We start from the raw sequence: 19044 nt of genomic DNA on the forward strand, positions 1-19044 counted from the left end.
GCATGAAAGAATCCCTGGAGTCAATAGTTTCAAGGTTGTATATGCAAAACAGGAGCATTAATTATGACTGGTAGCAAAAAAAACCTCAGAAGCTCAAGTGCCTCACTATCAAGAAAAGAACCATATACATTTGTCATAAATATATGTGCTTTCAGTTACATTCGAAAAAATACAAGGGACCCTTTAATGATCAACCGTCATTCTACTTTAAATTATATATGTATGTATTTTTTTCTATTTTACTTTTGGAGTAATATAGCTTAACATGTCTTAAATTCGACTGAGACAAAAAATAGTACACAAAATAATCAAAATGGTACCCGAGGAAAAAAACATGGAATTCTTACCCTGAGACGTTGAACTTGGCAACCTTGCTTCTCAGTCATATTTAGGAAATGATTAAAGTTGGATTCATCGAGCAGAATGTATACAGATACCCCTCGAGTTGATGCCTCCACTATTTCTTTGAAAATGTCCACATCTGTAAACATGTCCATCACTAAAGCAATGACCTGTTAAAAATAAGAATAGCAAACAATGTTAGATACCCACTAGGAAAATATCTATAAATTGGTGCTTTCAATAAAAATTGGATAAAATAGAAAATTAAATACATGTATAAACAAGCACTTGTGTTTTCTAAAATAGAAGGTAAAGGATAAAAAGAGTCTATTGAAAATAAACAAAAATAAATAAGAAATTAGAGAAAATGGAATGACCTGGGAATAGACACATGGCAACAACAGCCAGGATAATGTGATGCATACACTGTGAATATGTTAGAAGATGAGCAAAATCATGGATAGTATATTAAATCATTTTATTTACTCTAATAAGACGTTAAAACGAAATATTGGACCATGCATAAATTATACAAGTTGATGACATTCTCTAAACTAACTGTGAAACATATTTGAATTAGATTTTCTCCAGGTAGAATTTCAATCATTCTAGTGGCCTCTCATGACCCTTTCTTATTTATAAATGGAATAAGGTGCTAGAAGAAGGGAGATGCTAGTGTTAACAACATCACTCATGTCTTGTGAATATTCTTTAATCAAATATGTGACAAACTCTCAAATTACATTCACAACTATTTTTTATTATTGATACTATTACACATGTCCCCATTTTCCCCCTCTTTGACAAGCTCCACCTAGACCCTGTCCTCACCCACATTCCCTGGCCTTCACCACAATGTTCTCTAGGATTACGCTGCATTAATAAGTGGTGTGACAATGCATAGGCACTGAGATGAAGAAAATAAAATGTCCATATTATAAACTTACTAGAGGCTAGGTGCATGGATTCGTGCACTGGTGGAGTCCCTCAGCCTGGCCTGCACCCTCTCACAATCCAGGACCCCGATGGGGATCCGGCTGAAACCAGAAGTCTGACATCCCTCCAAGGATGTGGTAGTGTGAGAAGTGACAGGTGACTGGGGAGGAGCCTGAGCCTGGGCCAGGTGCTAGGCCGCTCCTGCTCATCCTGGCCTCGCTGCACCTGTCACCACCGCTGCAAGGTAGTGCTGCCATGGAGGCAGGAGAGGCTTGCACCACTGCAGATGCGCTTGCCAGCCATGAGCCCAGCATCTGGCGCCCATTGGTCAACTGAGCGGTGCTCCCACTGTGGGAGTATACTGACCACCAGGGGACAGCTCCTCCATTGAGTGTCTGCCCCTGGTGGTCAGTGCGCCTCATAGCAACTGGTCGACCAGTCATTCAATTCTTCGGTCATTCGGTCGTTTAAGCTTTTATATATATATAGATTTTACAAAATAACTCTTAGAAGTGTATGTGTGGAGTAGTCTGGCACCAATTTCTTTTTTTTAACTTGAAAGGAATTTTTTTTTCTTTATTGATTAAGGTATTACATATGTGTCCTTATCCTCCCACTGCCCCCACACTCCACTCCCATTTATGCCCTCACACCTCTGGTGTGTCTATTGGTTATGCTTATATGCATGCATACAAGTCCTTTGGTTGATCTCTCCCCCTTACCCTCACCCTCCCCTACCTTCCCTCTGAGGTTTGATGCTTCTCTATCTCTGTATCTCTTTTTGTTCATCAGTTTGTGTTGTTCATTATATTCCACAAATGAGTGAGATCATGTGATATTTATCTTTCTCTGACTCACTATTTTGCTTAGCATAATGCTCTCTAGCTCCACCCATACTGTTGCAAATGGTAGGAGTTTTAAAAGCAGCATAGTATTCTATTATGTAGATGTACAACAGTTTTTTAATCCATTCATCTGCTGATGGGCACTTAGGCTGTTTCCTAATATTAGCTATTGTAAATTGTGCTGCTATGAACATATGGGTGCATATATCCTTTCTGATTGGTGTTTCTAGTTTCTTGGGATATATTCCTAGAAGTGGGGCCACTGGGTCAAACGGGAGTTCCATTTTTAGTTTTTTGAGGAAACTCCATACTGTCTTCCATAGTGGCTGCACCAGTCTGCATTCCCACCAGCAGTGCACAAAGGTTCCTTTTTCTCCGTATCCTCGCCAGCACTTATCATTTGTTGATCTGTTGATGATAGCCATTTTGACAGGTGTGAGATGGTACCTCATTGTCATTTTGATAGAAAGGGATTTTTAAAATAAGTAAACATTCTTATACAACATGATATTCTTTAAGACATTATTAGCATATCTAAGGAATTTATTTTTAATTTGCCAGATAGTTTCATGTAACAAATTACTGGAAACTTTGGAAAGGAACAAATATACAGTACCAGGATAAATAAAGGTTTTTGTTTGCAAAAAGTAATTGAAGTCACTCATCCAGTGGATGATTCTAGTATAGCAAAGGGAGAACAAATGCCAGTTTCTCTTGCCTGACAGATAATACACTGGATCAGAATTCAGGAGACTAGATTACACATCTTTGACAAGCTTATCTGATGGCAATTGAGTCTGGTAGCTTATCAGGACTTCTAGTGTGCTGTACTATCACTTGATGTTAAAAAATAATATAAAGTCTACAGAAAATGTCAGTGGTGCCAAGAGAGGTAAAATGAAATGTTGATTTTTCTTTCTTTTTAATAGTGGATTAAATTCCTGGAAAGGAATAATTAGAAATAAGGTAAGCCAACCCTAATCTGAAGGTATTATATTCTCAGTTATCAAAATCACACTGTGCTTTAGAAATGATCACAATGGTTATATATAATAAAAGAAATTATACCTGATTAGGATAACGGTTTTTGAAAAGATACATCAATAGATTTTATTAGTCAGTATAGAAGCTGGTTACAGTAAATGGTATTCAACAAACTACCATGACATTATACAATATTTAAGTTATCTTGCTTCTTCATTAATTCCTATTTTATTCTTGCTTTGTAAGTTGAAAAAGTAAATAAATAAATTCGTCTATCAGCAACATGAGACAAAAAATTTTAGAAAGAGATTCCAAGTTGTTTTTAAGATTTGAGTGAAACTTCACATTTTTCAGTAGTTTCGGAGAATCTCACTCAAGGATGTTGGTTTTCACTTATCTTTCTCACAGTAGTAAATTTTCCTAAATTACCGTGACAGTAGAGGACACACTGAATTAAAATAATATAAATATGGACAATAAATTCACAATAAGTTCATATTCATGACATAATTTAGTGCCAGTCACAAAATTACATAATCATTTGGTAAGTAATTTACTGTAATAATAATTCAGAAAAAAAATTGCTGAATTGTTAGGGGTGGTACATGGTAGAATGAAACTAACAGGGTTTCATGGAAAACCTTAAATAATGAATAAAGATTATTTTTAGCCATCCAACCTAAAACACTATAGCACTGAAAATGACAGTAATATTTTAATACATTTACTGAACTAACATAAAGTTAAATACTAATTCATGCTTATGAATATGGAATAAGTTTAGTTAGGATTTATGAAGGATCTTTAAACTGTGACATGTGTTTAGATTTGATCTAGATTTCAATATAAATCCTAAAAATGGAAATATCTGGTCAAAATAGTACCTTGGAAAAATGTGTCTCATAATATTCATATTAAAAATATCTAAATTCTATTGAGTCATTTCGACTGATAAGTATTATAAAGCCCCCCTTTATCATTTCATTGTAGTGTTCATATTTATAAATGCACTAAAATACTAAAAACAATGTGAGGTAGAAACCAGTGATAGGAAAGATGACAAGAACTGAAAATTAATGACAGTTTTGATAGAAACTGTTCATCACAATGTTGACATTGAATACATGCATTTCCTTAGAAATATGCTTCACTATCTACAGTATTTTAATTTAGAACCCTGTATTGTTTATTCCTTTGTAAGCGATTAGGATAGAAAGCCATTAGTGATATGCTTCTATATGACCTACTTAACAAAATGTAAGTGTACCTTGGGTTAATGTTCTGTAGTCACAGAATGGTCATTATCATCCTCAAAATTGAAAAATTGAATATTATACCTTTTCTGCTTCAAAATACTAAGCACCATTCAAAAGGACTCGAACTTTTTTGATAATTGCCTGCTAGATACTGGTGGATTTACTTTTTCCCACAGCAGAACAGCTAATAAGGAGTTTAAATGAAAAAGAATGAATGGAGCTCTATAATGACTGTATTTATAAGAAAATTCAACACAACTAGAAAACTTTAAGAATTGAGTAATAGAAATCAAGGGAAATGATCCCTTAGGAAACATATATTTCTGAGTCTGTAAAGCCTGTCAAAAGCAATGTGCTAAATGGATTTCAGAAAAAAGAGAGGCTGTTATTACGAATAAGTGCTCTTTGCTCTTCTTCTGCAGCCTAAGTAAAAATTTCCATTTTGTGTGAAATTTCATATATAATGTTATGCCCATTAGATTCTTATTTAGTAAGTTACAGATTTACATGATAAATACTTTAATTTTTGCAGATATTGAAGTATCTATCAGTGTAGACTAGTAGCTGTATCGATATATCAAATCATTTGATCTGTCATTAAGTAATTTTGGGGAAGTCTCTAAAATGCATGTGAGTCTCAATGCCATCTATTACATCTATATATATATAGAAGCCTAAGTGACTGTTACAACCAGTCGATGAATGACCGGTTGACTGGTCGCTATGATGCACACTGAACACCAGGGGCAGATGCTCAACACAGGAGCTGCCCCCTGGTGGTCACTGTGCACCCACAGCCAACCTCCCGCGCCAGCAAACCTCCCACGGTCCCTCCCCCGGCCGGTCAGCCCTGATTGGCCCCAACTGCCAGCCAGGCCGAGGGAACTCCACCTGTGCACGAATTCATGCACCGGGCCTCTAGTATTAAATAAACCAGAGGTGATCTTGCATGCACCAAGTTCTGAAATTCAATGTTTATTTCCAATTCTCCAACTATTGGATTAAAATGTATGCACTGCACTTAGCTTGTAAAAATCGCACCAAACAGGACTTGGTGAAAGTGGAAAAACAACAACTGGGTATTGTAATAAAGTGAACAGGACATATAAAGAGAAATGGGCTCTGTTATGTCTATAATATACATTTGGAGAGTCAATACCTATGTTTGAAAACTCAGAAGGGAAACTGCATAAATTATTTCCCAGATTTTTTATTTTGAACTAGAGGCCCACTGTACAAAATTCATGCTTTGGGTGGTGGTGAGGTTCCTCAGCCTGCCCTGTGCCCTCTCACAGTCTGGGATCACTTAAGTGATGTCCGCCTGCCAGCTTAGGCCCGATCCCCAGGGGATCGGGCCTAAGCTGGCAGTCAGACATCCCTCTCGCAGTCCAGGGCTCTCGCAGTCCAGCACCCCTTGCTCCATACAGCCAGTCTGCAACAGAGGCAGGAGAGGTTCCTGCCACAACCGCTGCACTAGCCAGCTGTGAGCGGGGCTTCTGGCTGAGCAACACTCCCCCTGTGGGCACGCACTGACCACCAGGGGGCAGCTCCTGTATTGAGAATCTGCCCCCTGGTGGTCAGTGCGCATCATAGCAACCGGTCATTCTGTCGTTCGGTCAATTTAAATATTAGGGTTGTATTATATATTGAATTATATGATTGCAAGCACTCATATAGCACTTTACAAACTAAATGTTTGTATTCTCTCAAAATTCATAGGTTGACATCCTAACACTCAATGTGATCCTATTGGGAGGTAGGAACTTTGGGGAGTGATTAGGTCATGAGGGTGGAGCCCTCATGAATAGGATTAGTACCCTTATAAGGGAGACCCCAGAGAGCTCTCATCTCTTCTACCCCTGCACCAGTGTGGGAAGACAGCTGCCTATGAACCAGGAATGGGGTCCCTACCTGACACTAACTCTACCAGTGTCTCAATCTTGAGCTCCAGGACTGTGAGAAACAAATATCTGCTGTATAAGCCACCCAGTCCATGGTATTTTTGTTACAGTAGCCCAGAGTGAGACCCCATAAGAATAAATTATGCTTTTATCTTTGTCAGATTTAAGGAAAACCTTATATTTGGTTTGCATCCATAGGCATCCTTGCTTTTTAAAATAGCTTTTACTCTAATACCTCAAGAAGGAAAGAAAGCACGAGGAGCAGGCAGGCCTGACAGAAATTACAAAGATGAGCCATAGTCCTTTTACTGATTTCATAATTCAGTCCTGTTGCATGCTCTCATTTCCCCAACACTTCTCAAAAGAGAGACTTTTCCTGAAACTTGGCCTGGAAAAGGTGTCTAGCATGGGCCCCTAAAGTCAAAGTGTCAGGGGGTCTAGACAGAGTAGTGAGCTGTGGAAAAACAAGCTCAAGACTTCCCAGCCTAAGTGATCTCAGAACAGCCCACCTCACGGAGTATAAGGAGGAGCTCTGTGGGAGTTACCTTGAGAGGCTGGGAGAGAGACAAAGAGGGAGCACCAGAGCAATTCTGTTCAACCAGCAAGCAGTTACAATACCCCTAACTGGGTGCAAAACCTAGCTCTTGGTGTGTCTTTAAAGGGATGCTCTTTAAAATAAAGATTTGTGCCATTATCACAGCACTAGAAATGCTAGTCTATTCGGCTGCTACTGAAGAATCAGAGTGATAGTTTAATCAAATTCTGACAATATTTGTAAAAAGAGAAGAGCTAAAATGTATATACTTATTTTAAAGTAATAATACACTACTAGGAAACTATGAAATTTTCAAAGACAAAGTACATGAGTATTTGTTATATAGTATTCTAATACATCAATGTATATAGGTATATAGTACAGTTGTATAGGTATGTAGTAGCATTACCTCACTAGGGAAGAACTTAAGCATGTACCAAAATGTAATATTTACGTATGACTTTTCTTTACTACATCCTTAACTTTTATCATTAAAATTATCAAACATACAGAAAAGTTAAAAAAAAATACAATGAATATTTATACTTACTACTAATATTTTAAATTTTTCTTGTATTTGACTTAATTTTACATAAATATATTAAGAGATTTGGGATATAAATTCAGAGTAAAAACTGAAATAAATTTATTGATGGCTATAATTTTTACCCAGGGTTAGGAAGAAGGCTGGGGTGGATATATGAGGCAACCTGCTGAAATAAAATATTTATTTGAGCAAGTTGCCTTATCTATCCTCCCCAGTCTTCTTTAAGCCATTCATTAAAAGTAACACATTTCATATTTAATTTCTTTATAGCTTGCTGTTGACCTTTCAATTTTGCACTAAAATTCTATGTGCAAATGGTTATTTTCATTAGTAATATTTTGTAATACATATTTCTATTGATTTTAGAGAGAGGGAGGGAGAGGGAGAGAGAAATAGAAACATCAATGATGATAGAGAATCATCCATCAGCTGCCTCTTGCACACCCCCTACTGGGGATTGAGATAGCAATCCAGGCATGTGCCCTGACCAGGAATTGAACGGTGACCTCCTGGTTCATGGGTTGATGCTCAACCACTGAACCACACAAGCTGGGCTTCATTGGTAATATTTAAAAGAAAACCTATTATGGAGAACATTATTATAGTAAGTATGATGTTAAATCATTAATTTAATTAACAAAGCAAAACTACTCAAAATTGTAAAAAGAAAGTAAAAATATAACAAAGGACAGATTGCTATTATACTTTAGAAACTTTCTTGACTTTTTAATTTTCACTAATCATGCTATTAAAATAGCATTAAATAATTATTTAAAATTATTTTAAAATTGGGATAAGCCATTGGGAAGGAAATAATTAGGAATGAAAAAATTTAAATCATTTTATGAAAATGTCTTTGTGAAAACTTTAATTATAAGTAAAACCTCTAAGTTAGACTAAAATATATTTGTGCTTTATGAATACGTGTTTTATAATTATTAGGTTAGTTAGAACTCTCTATAATTAATGTCACATAACTTGAGCATATTTACTCTTTTATACCTAGCTTCCAAGGTAGGTATAAGTGAAATATATTAGGTTTCATTAAATTTTTGTTGAAATGCAGTGGCTAGATCAGCCGTGGGCAAACTACGGCACGCGGGCTGGATCCGGCCCGTTTGAAATGAATAAAACTAAACAAAAAAAAGACCGTACCCTTTTATGTAATGATGTTTACTTTGAATTTATATTAGTTCACACAAACACTCCATCCATGCTTTTGTTCCGGCCCTCCGGTCCAGTTTAAGAACCCATTGTGGCCCTCGAGTCAAAAAGTTTGCCCACCCCTGGGCTAGATGGTGCCTGTTCTCAAGGAGCTCATAGCTTTATGAGATTTGTTTAAAAAACTATACATACATCAATGTGACACTTGCTCTTATAAAATTATGACCAAGAATTAATACATTAGTATATATGTGGTAAGGTAGAAACTGGAATATCTACTAGTAGGTAGAGAAGGGGGTTTCAGTCCTTATGTAGCATAAATGTGTAAGATGCTAAGTGGAATGTTGGTAGCAGGGATAAAAGGAAGGTATAGAGGTAAAGTTGTAAAGAATGATTGGACAAGACTCAATGGCTGAGTGCTTGTGGAGGACAACAAGAGGAGCTCACCAGGAATCATTAGGTGTGAGAGACCTAAATTACATGGATAATTATTGTACCGTTATAAAGCAAATTTCATTTTTATATAAAAGGAAACCCAAAACAATGTGTTAAATGATGTGCTCAGAAGTTCTTTTTTCCATCCATCCATCCATTGATCCATCCATCGATCCATCCATCCATCCATCCATCCATCCATCCATCCATCCATCCATCTATCCATCCATCCACCACCCATCCACCACCCATCCAGGACTGCGGGAAGTTGGTCGGCCACAGGGAGGGACCAGGGGAGGTTGGCAGGCCACAGGAAGATGGCTGTGGGAGTGCACTGACCACCAGGGGCAGCTCCTGAATTGACTGTCTGCCCCCTGGTGGTCAGTGCGCATCATAGCAACTGGTCTACTGGTCGTTTGGTCTTTTGGTTGCTTAGGCTTTTATAGAGAGAGAAATTTTTCTATTATAAAAACTATCATAACATCACATGTTTGGAAAAGGTAGTTCTCCAAAGCAGTGTGAAGAATGAACTCTGAACACAGAAAGACCTACAAGTATCACATGATCTCATTCATATGTGTAATCTAATGAACAAAATAAACTGATGAACAACATAGATTCAGAGACATGTAAGCATGGAACATAGTAACAAATCTCAGAAGATTAACCAAAGAACTTACATGTGTCAATGTATAACACATGGACACAGACAATAGTGTGGCGAAGGCCTCCAGAGAGGCGGGAGTGGGGTGGAGAGGATCAATGGGGGAGAAAGGGAGAAACATTTGTAATACTTTCAATAACAAAGATACATTTAAAAAAATAACAAAGAAAGACCAACTAAAAATCTGCTACAGAAGTCCACAAACCTAATTAACATAAGGGATTATATCATCCAGTGTTCTGGTAGGAAAAAGAATTTCCTTAAGAGCTTTCGATGTTGAGAAATTTATGGTAATGACTATTTACAGTAGTGTGAGCATAGTTGATGGACCCGGTAAGGGAGACAGAGCCCTGGTATTTAAGCAAGGAAACAAACAAATAAACTGAATATGAACTTCTTCCTTTGTTCACTCCCCTGCTGGTGCCTCCCATTGGGAACCTCCCACCAGGAAGGAGGGCAGCGGGGAAAGGCCAGGTGTTGCAGTCTATTGCAACAGCTGTTGAAAATGGAAAGAAGGGCAGAGAAGGGTGGAAAATAGATCTGGTAGGAGTAGGAATAGAAAAGAATATGCAGAGAGATATGGAAGAGGCCAGATTTCAAAGATATTTAGGGACGAAGTGGCAAGAAGAAAATGTGACAGTCAATAGATGATGGGCATGTGAGGAGAACGTACTTGGGATAATCGGGTGATTGAGTGGTTGGTGTTATCAATGACGGACATAGGCACATGGGAGTTTGAGTCTGGCTTTGGGTCTGGTCTGTTGGGTCTGTTTCAGCCATTTATGACACAGCTATGTGGAAACCCTTACCGGCCACTGGTTATTGGGGTCTGGGGCTCGGGGAAAGTTTCTGGCCTCCAATTTCACAGATTTCCATTCTATCATTCAGACTAACCATTTAAAAAAGAATTCATAAGAATCAAATGTAAACTCTTTATAATGACACTGAATGTCTATCAAAGTCTGAATAACTTTTCTTCTTAGTTTCATTCATGCTACATATCCCATGAATCCAGCTCTGAAGGCCATGCCATTTCATCGGCTTTCATATTGTCCTTGCACTTCCTTTTATCTAAAATCCTGGTCTTCTTTCTCTATGAAAATTCAATTCATGTTTCTAGGCCCAGCCTACCTGCAGGCCCCTTTCAAAACCTTTGCCAATTCCCTTAGTCTATATTAATTGCATCCTAATGTATGCTCCATCTATAGTTTATTTATACTTTGACCACAGCATTTTCATTTTCATTATTTGTTCATATATTTCATCCATAGTTGCTTACTTATTACTTTCAAGAGAGTACTAAGACAAGTAAGGGTGGGGAGAACCTTGGTCATTTCTGTGACTCAGTCATCCCCATTCAACTTACTAATATAATTCAATAAAATTTATTAAATTATTTCTTGTTTTTCTCCCAAAGCATTGTGGAGTTAATTTCAAGTAGTAAACAAGCAAATGTTTATATTTATTCTTTTGGATTCCTCAAAATTCTAGTGATTTGCTAAATAAAGCACTGTCTTAGAAATGAATGGTACTTTCTATTTGAAACTTAACAGTTCTGGGAAAGAAGTAGGTTGGAGCACAGGAACCATCGCTATAGCTTTGTTTACTGATCTTCTGGTTCTTGGAAATACTTTATGCATGTATACCTATAAGAAATAAAATACTCCTAAAGATCAAAGTCATCTGCCTGCTATTCAAATGAAAGTGTGTCTTGAAATATATATTCTAAATGGTGCAGATAATAAAATGTAGAAGGCTGGGAATAATAATACTTGCACTGTGGAAAAGAGAGGGGAAGAGAGGGGAGGGGAAGGGAAGGGGAAGGGGAAGGGAAGGGGAAGGGGAAGGGGAAGGGGAAGGGGAAGGGGAAGGGGAAGGGGAAGGGGAAGGGGAAGGGGAAGGGGAAGGGGAAGGGGAAGGGGAAGGGGAAGGGGAAGGGGAAGGGGAAGGGGAAGGGAAGGGGAAGGGAAGGGAAGGGAAGGGAAGGGAAGGGAAAGGAAGGGAAGGGGGGAAGGGAAGGAGGGAAGGGAGGGAAGGGGAAAGGAAGGGAAGGGAAGGAAGGGAAGGGAAGGGAAGGGAAGGGAAGGGAAGGGAAGGGAAGGGAAGGGAAGGGAAGGGAAGGGAAGGGAAGGGAAGGAGAGGAGAGAGGAGAGAGAGAGAGGAACATTGATTGGTTGCTTTCTGTACATGCCCCAACTTAGGACTGATCCCACTACCTAGGTAGGTATGTACCCTGACTGGGAATTGAACCAGCAGTTTTTTGGTGCACAGGATGCTGCTCAACCAACTAAGCCATTCCTTCTGGGCCATCTCGTTAATTTTAAAGTGAAAAATCAAGTGATGAGAATAAATCATATGCTCATCCATGTTAATGCACAGAATTTTTAAATAAGGCCAGTTTCAGAATGTTTAAAAAAGTTATTCGTCTTTGGTGTAGAACTATACATTAGGAATATTTCTCACAATGGAAGAACCTTATCTATTAAGCCAAGGAGACAGCACCCCAACAGTGTAAACAGAATGACCCGTTAAAGAAATTATTTAATTTCTAAAAAAGAAATGGAAGAAAGAAGAAAGTGGTATAAGGCAATAAGGAACTTGGGGATGAAGGAAATCACTGAATATAGCTTCTGTTAGTAGAATATCTTTTACACGGCATGTTTGCCATTCACTGGGCTTTTTCTTCTCATGAAGTCCCAAGAAGGCAGAGATCTCGTCAAAAAGAGGAAGCAACAGCAGCCTTTTATCTCACACACATCAAGTCCATTTCCTTTTCTTCCTCTAATTTTTGCAAACAAGAACCTTAAATAAATAATGGCTTAAAAAAATCCCTGGAGTGGATTTTCTTTCATAGCAATTTCTCTATTACATCTTTTTACTGCTATTCCATTGATAAACATCATATGGCAACTTACTCAAGCTTAAAGTATAACATTTATGGCATTAGGTCATTTTTCAAGCCATTATAAAAATGTGTTGGCATTAGAAATTGAGGTTTCTTCAAATCTTAATACCCTGTCTGAAAATTGGTCAATACTGCAGTGTTTAACTGGAATCCTGCATAGAACGGAAAAATCCATTCACTGAGCAAAGAAATCAATGTGATCAATTCTGACCTCTGAAGTGCTTTTAAACTTTGAAATTCTACACTTCTATGAAAAAAAAAAAAAAAAAAAAACTTCATGAAACATTCCCTATGAAAATAATAACAAGACTTTCTCTTCTACCTCCTTTCTGTCATGACATCAGGAGGCTCCTTCTGCCCCAACCTAATGAGATGTTAGATAAAAAAAGTTGAAAGTAAAGATCAAATGAGAGCAAAGAAAGTACGGAATTGAAGAGATACAGCACTGGGCTTATGACAATGGCTCATCATTACTCAAAAATGTCAGCCATACTGAACTTTTTCACTTCTATATTTTAGCTACATTTAGCAATGCTTTGGAGGAATTGTGCCCATCCGTCACCCCCCTCCACCCATGGTAACATTTCCAAACAACTGAGATCAGTAAATGAAATTATACTATTTAAGAAGAATAATACATGCTTATATACCATCTGATTGAATAAAACAATGATAGGAATAATCATATGGGATAATCTTGTTTATTTTAATTAAAAACATGATAAGACTAATTAAGATAATAGCTTTCCTTTACTAGAGAAACAACAAAAAAGGCTAGAGAATGATTGTAACATTTGTCTCTTTTTTTTTACAGTTAACCAGCATTTGAGAAAAGGTACAGGCTGAACATGCACATTTTAAGAAATGGGCTTGCTTCGTATAACTTCAATGAGGTTTATTGTTTGATGGTACTGTTTATTGCTTGATGGTACTGTTCATAATAACAGAATAAATGGAAACGGGTACATCATATAACAGAATGAGTTTTAATATAGCCAGGAAATAATGGATGAAAGAGATTGCATAATACCTGCTGTACCTGTGAATGGATATTTCACTGCTGTTATTTAGTCTAAGTATTTTATCAGAACTTTTAGATCATTCTTAGCAGCATTATATAAAATCACCGTATTTTTAAAATCACCTGTTAACTGCAAGCAGCATCAATAACATGTTTTGCTTTGACTATGTACTATACTAGATTGAGTTCTAAGTCTAGAAAACATTTGAAATTTTTCTAAATTTAAATGTAGATGATAAAGTCAGATAAAATAAATACCAGTGCGTGTATGTCACCTTTGCGGGGTCACTGTCACGGGTTCTGGTACTTTTATCTGCTCTTAATAGTACAAATGAACTAGTTTATTCCTAAGCTGAACCAGACATTTTATAAATTGTGGTCCTTTGAAAATTCCACTTAAATGTACTCAGGTTCCCCATCGAGATAGAACAGGATGTTCAGTTGCAACAAAAGTTTGGGATTCTTAATTTAGAGCTTCCAGCACAATCACACACACACTGATGGCCTCTCATGTTGGCATGAGAGGGAACCTGTTTCTTGAGTGGATTCCTGGCACCTGGTCCCCTTGAAAGCAGCTATGAGAGGCACAGATGGAGCCAACAGCGATTTCAACCTGCTCCTCAGCCTTGCATGTTCCCTGCAGCAAATAACTGCTCCTGCTTATCCGAAGTCCTTTGCTCCCCCTCCCCCTCTTACCTCAAGTGAAAGCAGAGGAGACTTTACACTGAGAAGGAACGTGGCATTAGCAGGTGGCCTGCAGCTGCTCCTCAGATCTGCCTCCTCCATTCCTGCCTTCTACCAGGGCTGCTGCCTCTAGGAACCGTTTCCAGGCCTTCCCAGAAGTCCCTTTCTCTCCTTTACAAGTAATTAATCCCCTCTCCTCTCTCGGTCCCTCTTTGTTCCCTCTTTCTTTTTACTTCTCTTACTGGATATTTTTTATTTTCTTTACTTCTCTTACTGCTTGGCTTCTCCACAAAGTTAGTTTTTTGCCTCCCACTGCCATTCTGCCAACTTTGGCTTCTGTGAGCGTCATGTGACCAGAGCTAGATAGACTCTGGTTCTTACTATTTCTTGGCCTCACAGTTCTTGTGCTAATTTCATCTGTTGACTCAGCCTCTGAATTTCTTAGTGTGATGTCTTAACACTCAATCTTTTTTGGTCCACCCATGAACCAAACACTAGATACGGGAATGCACAGAGGTGGGGTCATATCCATCTGTGGATATTTTAGTAAAAAAATAATGTACCGCCCTAACCAGTTTGGTTCAGTGGATGGAGCGTCGGCCTGTGGACTGAGGGGTCCCAGGTTCGATTCCGGTCAAGGGCATGTACCTTGGTTGCAGGCACATTCCCAGTAGGAGGTGTGCAGGAGGCAGCTGATCGATGTTTCCCTCTCATCGATGTTTCTAACTCTCTGTCCCTCTCCTTTCCTCTCTGTGAAAAATCAATAAAATATATATTAAAAAAATAATGTACTGAGCTCTCATTCTCTATCAGACACTGGGAGAGGTATTAAACTGGGGCTGGAGGAAGGCAGCAGGGTCTGGTGGAGGAGTGTTTATCTTAAATTATCTTAGAAAGGAGGAGGGAGGCAATAATCTAGGTTAGAACAATACTTAATCTTTGGACAGTTGTACTTTTAGGTAGAAATGATAATGTCTGTAAATTCACTGAACAGGGCACCTTTGGACTTTTGGAAGATGATTCTACTCACTGCTTTTGAACATGTTTTGTTGCTCAGGTAGACTTTTTGATAACCGCCTCCACATCAGCGTATTTACTGATCATTATTCCCTAACACCATTAAATATCTGAGAAGACCAAGCACCATGTAGAGCATTTTAGAAGGCAGAAAAATAGTCTTTCCCTTATAATTAAAAAACAACAACGACAATAACTGAACACTGAACAATATGTAAACAAAGATTTTAAGCCACTTGTGATTAATTATAGGAGCCTTAAAATAAGAAGTGCATATCTTGGCCACATGGGGTGGGGCAATAACAATGGATGCACAGGACAGATTTCCACCCAACAAAGAAGTTTTCTCCTGTCACACTGAGTAAGGGCTGACACTCATGCCTTAGTGAAGAAGAGCTGGAAAATGATATACCCTATGTAGACATGACCTGTAAGCATTCAGAGCAATGATCCTATTATTTGCCGGGAAAATGAAATGTGAGTAGACAAAAAAATCAGAAAAAAGAGTAACTAAAAAGTGCAGTATTATTATAGAATAAAACAGTATGCTTCTGGCACATAAAAACATAGCAGCTTTAAAGAATAGAGAAAAAAATAAAGGAAAGGAGAATGAGTAAAGAATATATTCAAGATACTTTTTGATAAAGATGATTTTAGAAAATTACAATATATTACATTGAGTTAGGAAATTAAAAATAATAAAGACAAATACCCCAATAGAAAAATAATTAAAGCCAAAACACATGACCAATGAACATATGAGAAGATATAGAAGACCTCAATACCAGACAGGATTACAAATTAAGCTACCATGCTTTATCTTTCACTGTGTCAAAAAATTGAAGTGACTGACAACACCCAATGTTGGCAACTGATGAGAGAAAATAGACACTAGTATGAAATCTCAGCAGTAGTATAAATTGGGACAACTTTCCTACATGACAACCCAGTGATGTTCTTTACAGTTAATAGGTGACCAAACCACATCCTTTATCACAGCACACCAATTCTCTGGGCTTAGCCTAAGGGGAAATGTTACTCAGATGTAGAGATGTATATATTTGCACGTTCAACACTGCACTCTCTATAATTACATACATTTGTAGGCAAGCTAAATAAATAATAGTGCATTACAGTTATGGCACATCCATATAATAGTGCGAAAGTGGTGAAAACAAGCCAGGTTCAAAGCAGAATGTAAGATATAAACCCATTTATTGAAATACAGAAAATATACACAGAGAAAAAAATCTACACCAAAATTATTAGTTCAGGTTATTTTTATTGTCTTCTATCTACCTCCTATGTTGTACTAATATTATTATAAGTATGATTAGTTCTACTTTTATTATCAAAATGTATTTGTTTACATATTTGTGAAATTAAATTATATAAATTTCACCTTACAAATCATTTTGTTTTATTCTAAAGGCTAAAGCTAAAGAGCCCTTCAAGATTCTTGAGCACAGAGAGAGCAAATAGAGTAACCAGCACTCCTTAAAAACATGTCTTAATGAGACTTATTTCTATCTGACTGAGCTATAGGATACACGTATATAAGATTTTAGACATCACTAGTAGAATACTAGAAATAAAATAAAAAGACCAATCTGATTCATACAAAATAATGAGGTTTGCCTGGAATTCTACAGTCCTTTTATCTTAGGACTGTGAACTGTGAGGGGGAGAAGGGGGAGAGGAGGAAGACACCTACTAAGAAGGGCTCCTGGTGGCTAACTGGGGTCAAATAAAAAAGGCAAAGCCAGCAGTCATTTCCGCACAGGGCCTCTCACACAAACTGCACTTCATGAAGAACCTCTAGTCTAACCTGCCTGCCTCTGCACTGAAACACGCTCTTTGCACTGAACTGCCTGCCTGCACTGTGCTTCTGCCATCTGACCCAGCCCTAGCAAAGGTTTCCTGGAATCTATTTCAACCAATATGACTGAGGCCTTCCCCATCCAATTGGGAGCTGTGCAACTCTGACCAATCAGAGAGGCTCAATTGTGACCAATCAGAACAGTGTCTTTTGGGGCAATCAAACTGCGAGAATTTGATATCCTCATTTGCATGAGGATGGTCCAATTAGGAACTGGGGGCAGGAGCATACTCTCCTCCAAAGACTGAAGACTGTGTTTCCCTGCCTAGAGCTGAAACAAGAGAGATGTCTCATTGGAGCGGAGCAGAACTGCCTAGTCTAGCTAGAGAGGGGGTTGGCCCCAGGACTGCCTGGTCCCAGAGTTCTTCCATGACCATGCTGTTTTATAGCCCTGCTGTATCACTGTTTGCACTGAATAAAGTTTCCCTCTTCACCCTACCCCAAATTGGGGATTCTTGTTGGCTTTGAATTGGCAAAATGACCTCTGTTGACAGGACAAATACAAGAGTATTAAAAATTATCAAACACAAGCTAATTATAATGATTAAGGAGAGCATGTATAGCCTCCCCAATAACTAAGACAAACTGATTAGAATTCTTAGAAAGACTATGATCACAACAAAATTGAAGGCTGAAATCATGAGAGACCTAGCCAATTCCTACTAAGTTAGTCCCAGATACAAAGAAATTCCATATGGGTGATACTGGACATGTGAAATTTACCTCTGGAAGTTTATGGAGTCAAAATAATAAACATATAATCCCGAGTGACTAAATATGAATTCATGATTTATAGAGTCACAAATGTCTCTGAAATAGAACATGGAAAAATTTCCGGGACACAATCTCCCATTTCTGGAGTCAACATCATGGAACAAAATTACTCTGTTGTTTCACAACATGCAGTTTGATGTCAATGTCAGAAACAAACACAGATATATAGGAAACACTGTTTGACACAACAATGCAATCTCTTTGCCAAGAGTTGCATGAAAAAAAGAAACAACTGTGCTCAAAGTGAGTGAGGGAAAAGATGGTAAATTACCATATTATGATGAAAATAAAGTCAGCCTTATCTTCCCCAAACAAGAAAGACTAGGGATGGGAAGACCAGCTCACCTCTATAGACTTGAAAAGGAGGCAGGAGAGGGACTCCTGGAAGGAAAGGTAGTCTGCTACTTCCATACAGATGATACACCTGTCACTAAACACCAGCCAATTACTTCTTTGTAAATCTGGTTAATTCCAATGATCTGAATGTAAAACACTGACTTATCTTCAAAGTCATTCCAAGGTAGAACTTGGTACCTCAGCAACTGCTGTTCCTTTTCTTTATGTTTTAGTATTAAATGAATGAATAAAGGAAACAATACTATTTTTATAAGAACCTACATATGTTATTTTATTAAATTTCTGTATTGTGGTAGTGCTAAGTCACCACAACATTGTAAAAAGTTTCTTTCAGTGAGTATGTGACGTTATACACTCTTTCATAGGACAGGAAATTTTGCACAATAATAGTTTCAGGGGATAAGACTATCGTCCCTTTGCCTTACTATATAACAGGATTTGACCACATTTGTTTCAAGATAACAATACACACTTTTTATAATGGTGAGCAACACTGTAAACCTGACACAATTTTAGCTCCTGAGATTCTATATTGATCTAGCAATTTTTCAAATTTCCCAGTCCCAGCAGTGTTTCCTAGAAAAATGTGCTAAATGTATTAAAAGGAGAACAGAAGAACTTAAGGATAACAGCCTGGAAAGCAGGATCGATATGAACTGTATTCTGAGGCATTTATCCTATTTGTTAATCCCCAGGCTTTTTGTTTTTAAACTATTCAAGAATCCAGGTTTGCTAGGTATATAGACAAGATTCCCAGTTTTTTCTCCATGTGTCAAAAATAGCTCTTGTTGCCAGCAA

The 19044-nt window shown here is 37.8% G+C and overlaps 1 protein-coding gene across 2 annotated transcripts in view; it reads right to left on the reverse strand.

Annotated features, from left to right (window-relative positions):
* Positions 1–19044, reverse strand: part of FAM83B (family with sequence similarity 83 member B) — a 74717-nt gene that overhangs the window by 14733 nt on the left and 40940 nt on the right. For both annotated transcript variants that reach the window (XM_036318259.1, XM_036318258.1), the window contains exon 3: positions 348–512. In XM_036318259.1, coding sequence (XP_036174152.1) covers positions 348–512 — 165 coding nt within the window. The remainder of the gene's footprint in view (positions 1–347; positions 513–19044) is intronic.

This window comes from Myotis myotis, unplaced genomic scaffold (genome assembly GCF_014108235.1).
Source record: "Myotis myotis isolate mMyoMyo1 unplaced genomic scaffold, mMyoMyo1.p scaffold_m19_p_7, whole genome shotgun sequence".
NCBI lineage: Eukaryota > Metazoa > Chordata > Mammalia > Chiroptera > Vespertilionidae > Myotis > Myotis myotis.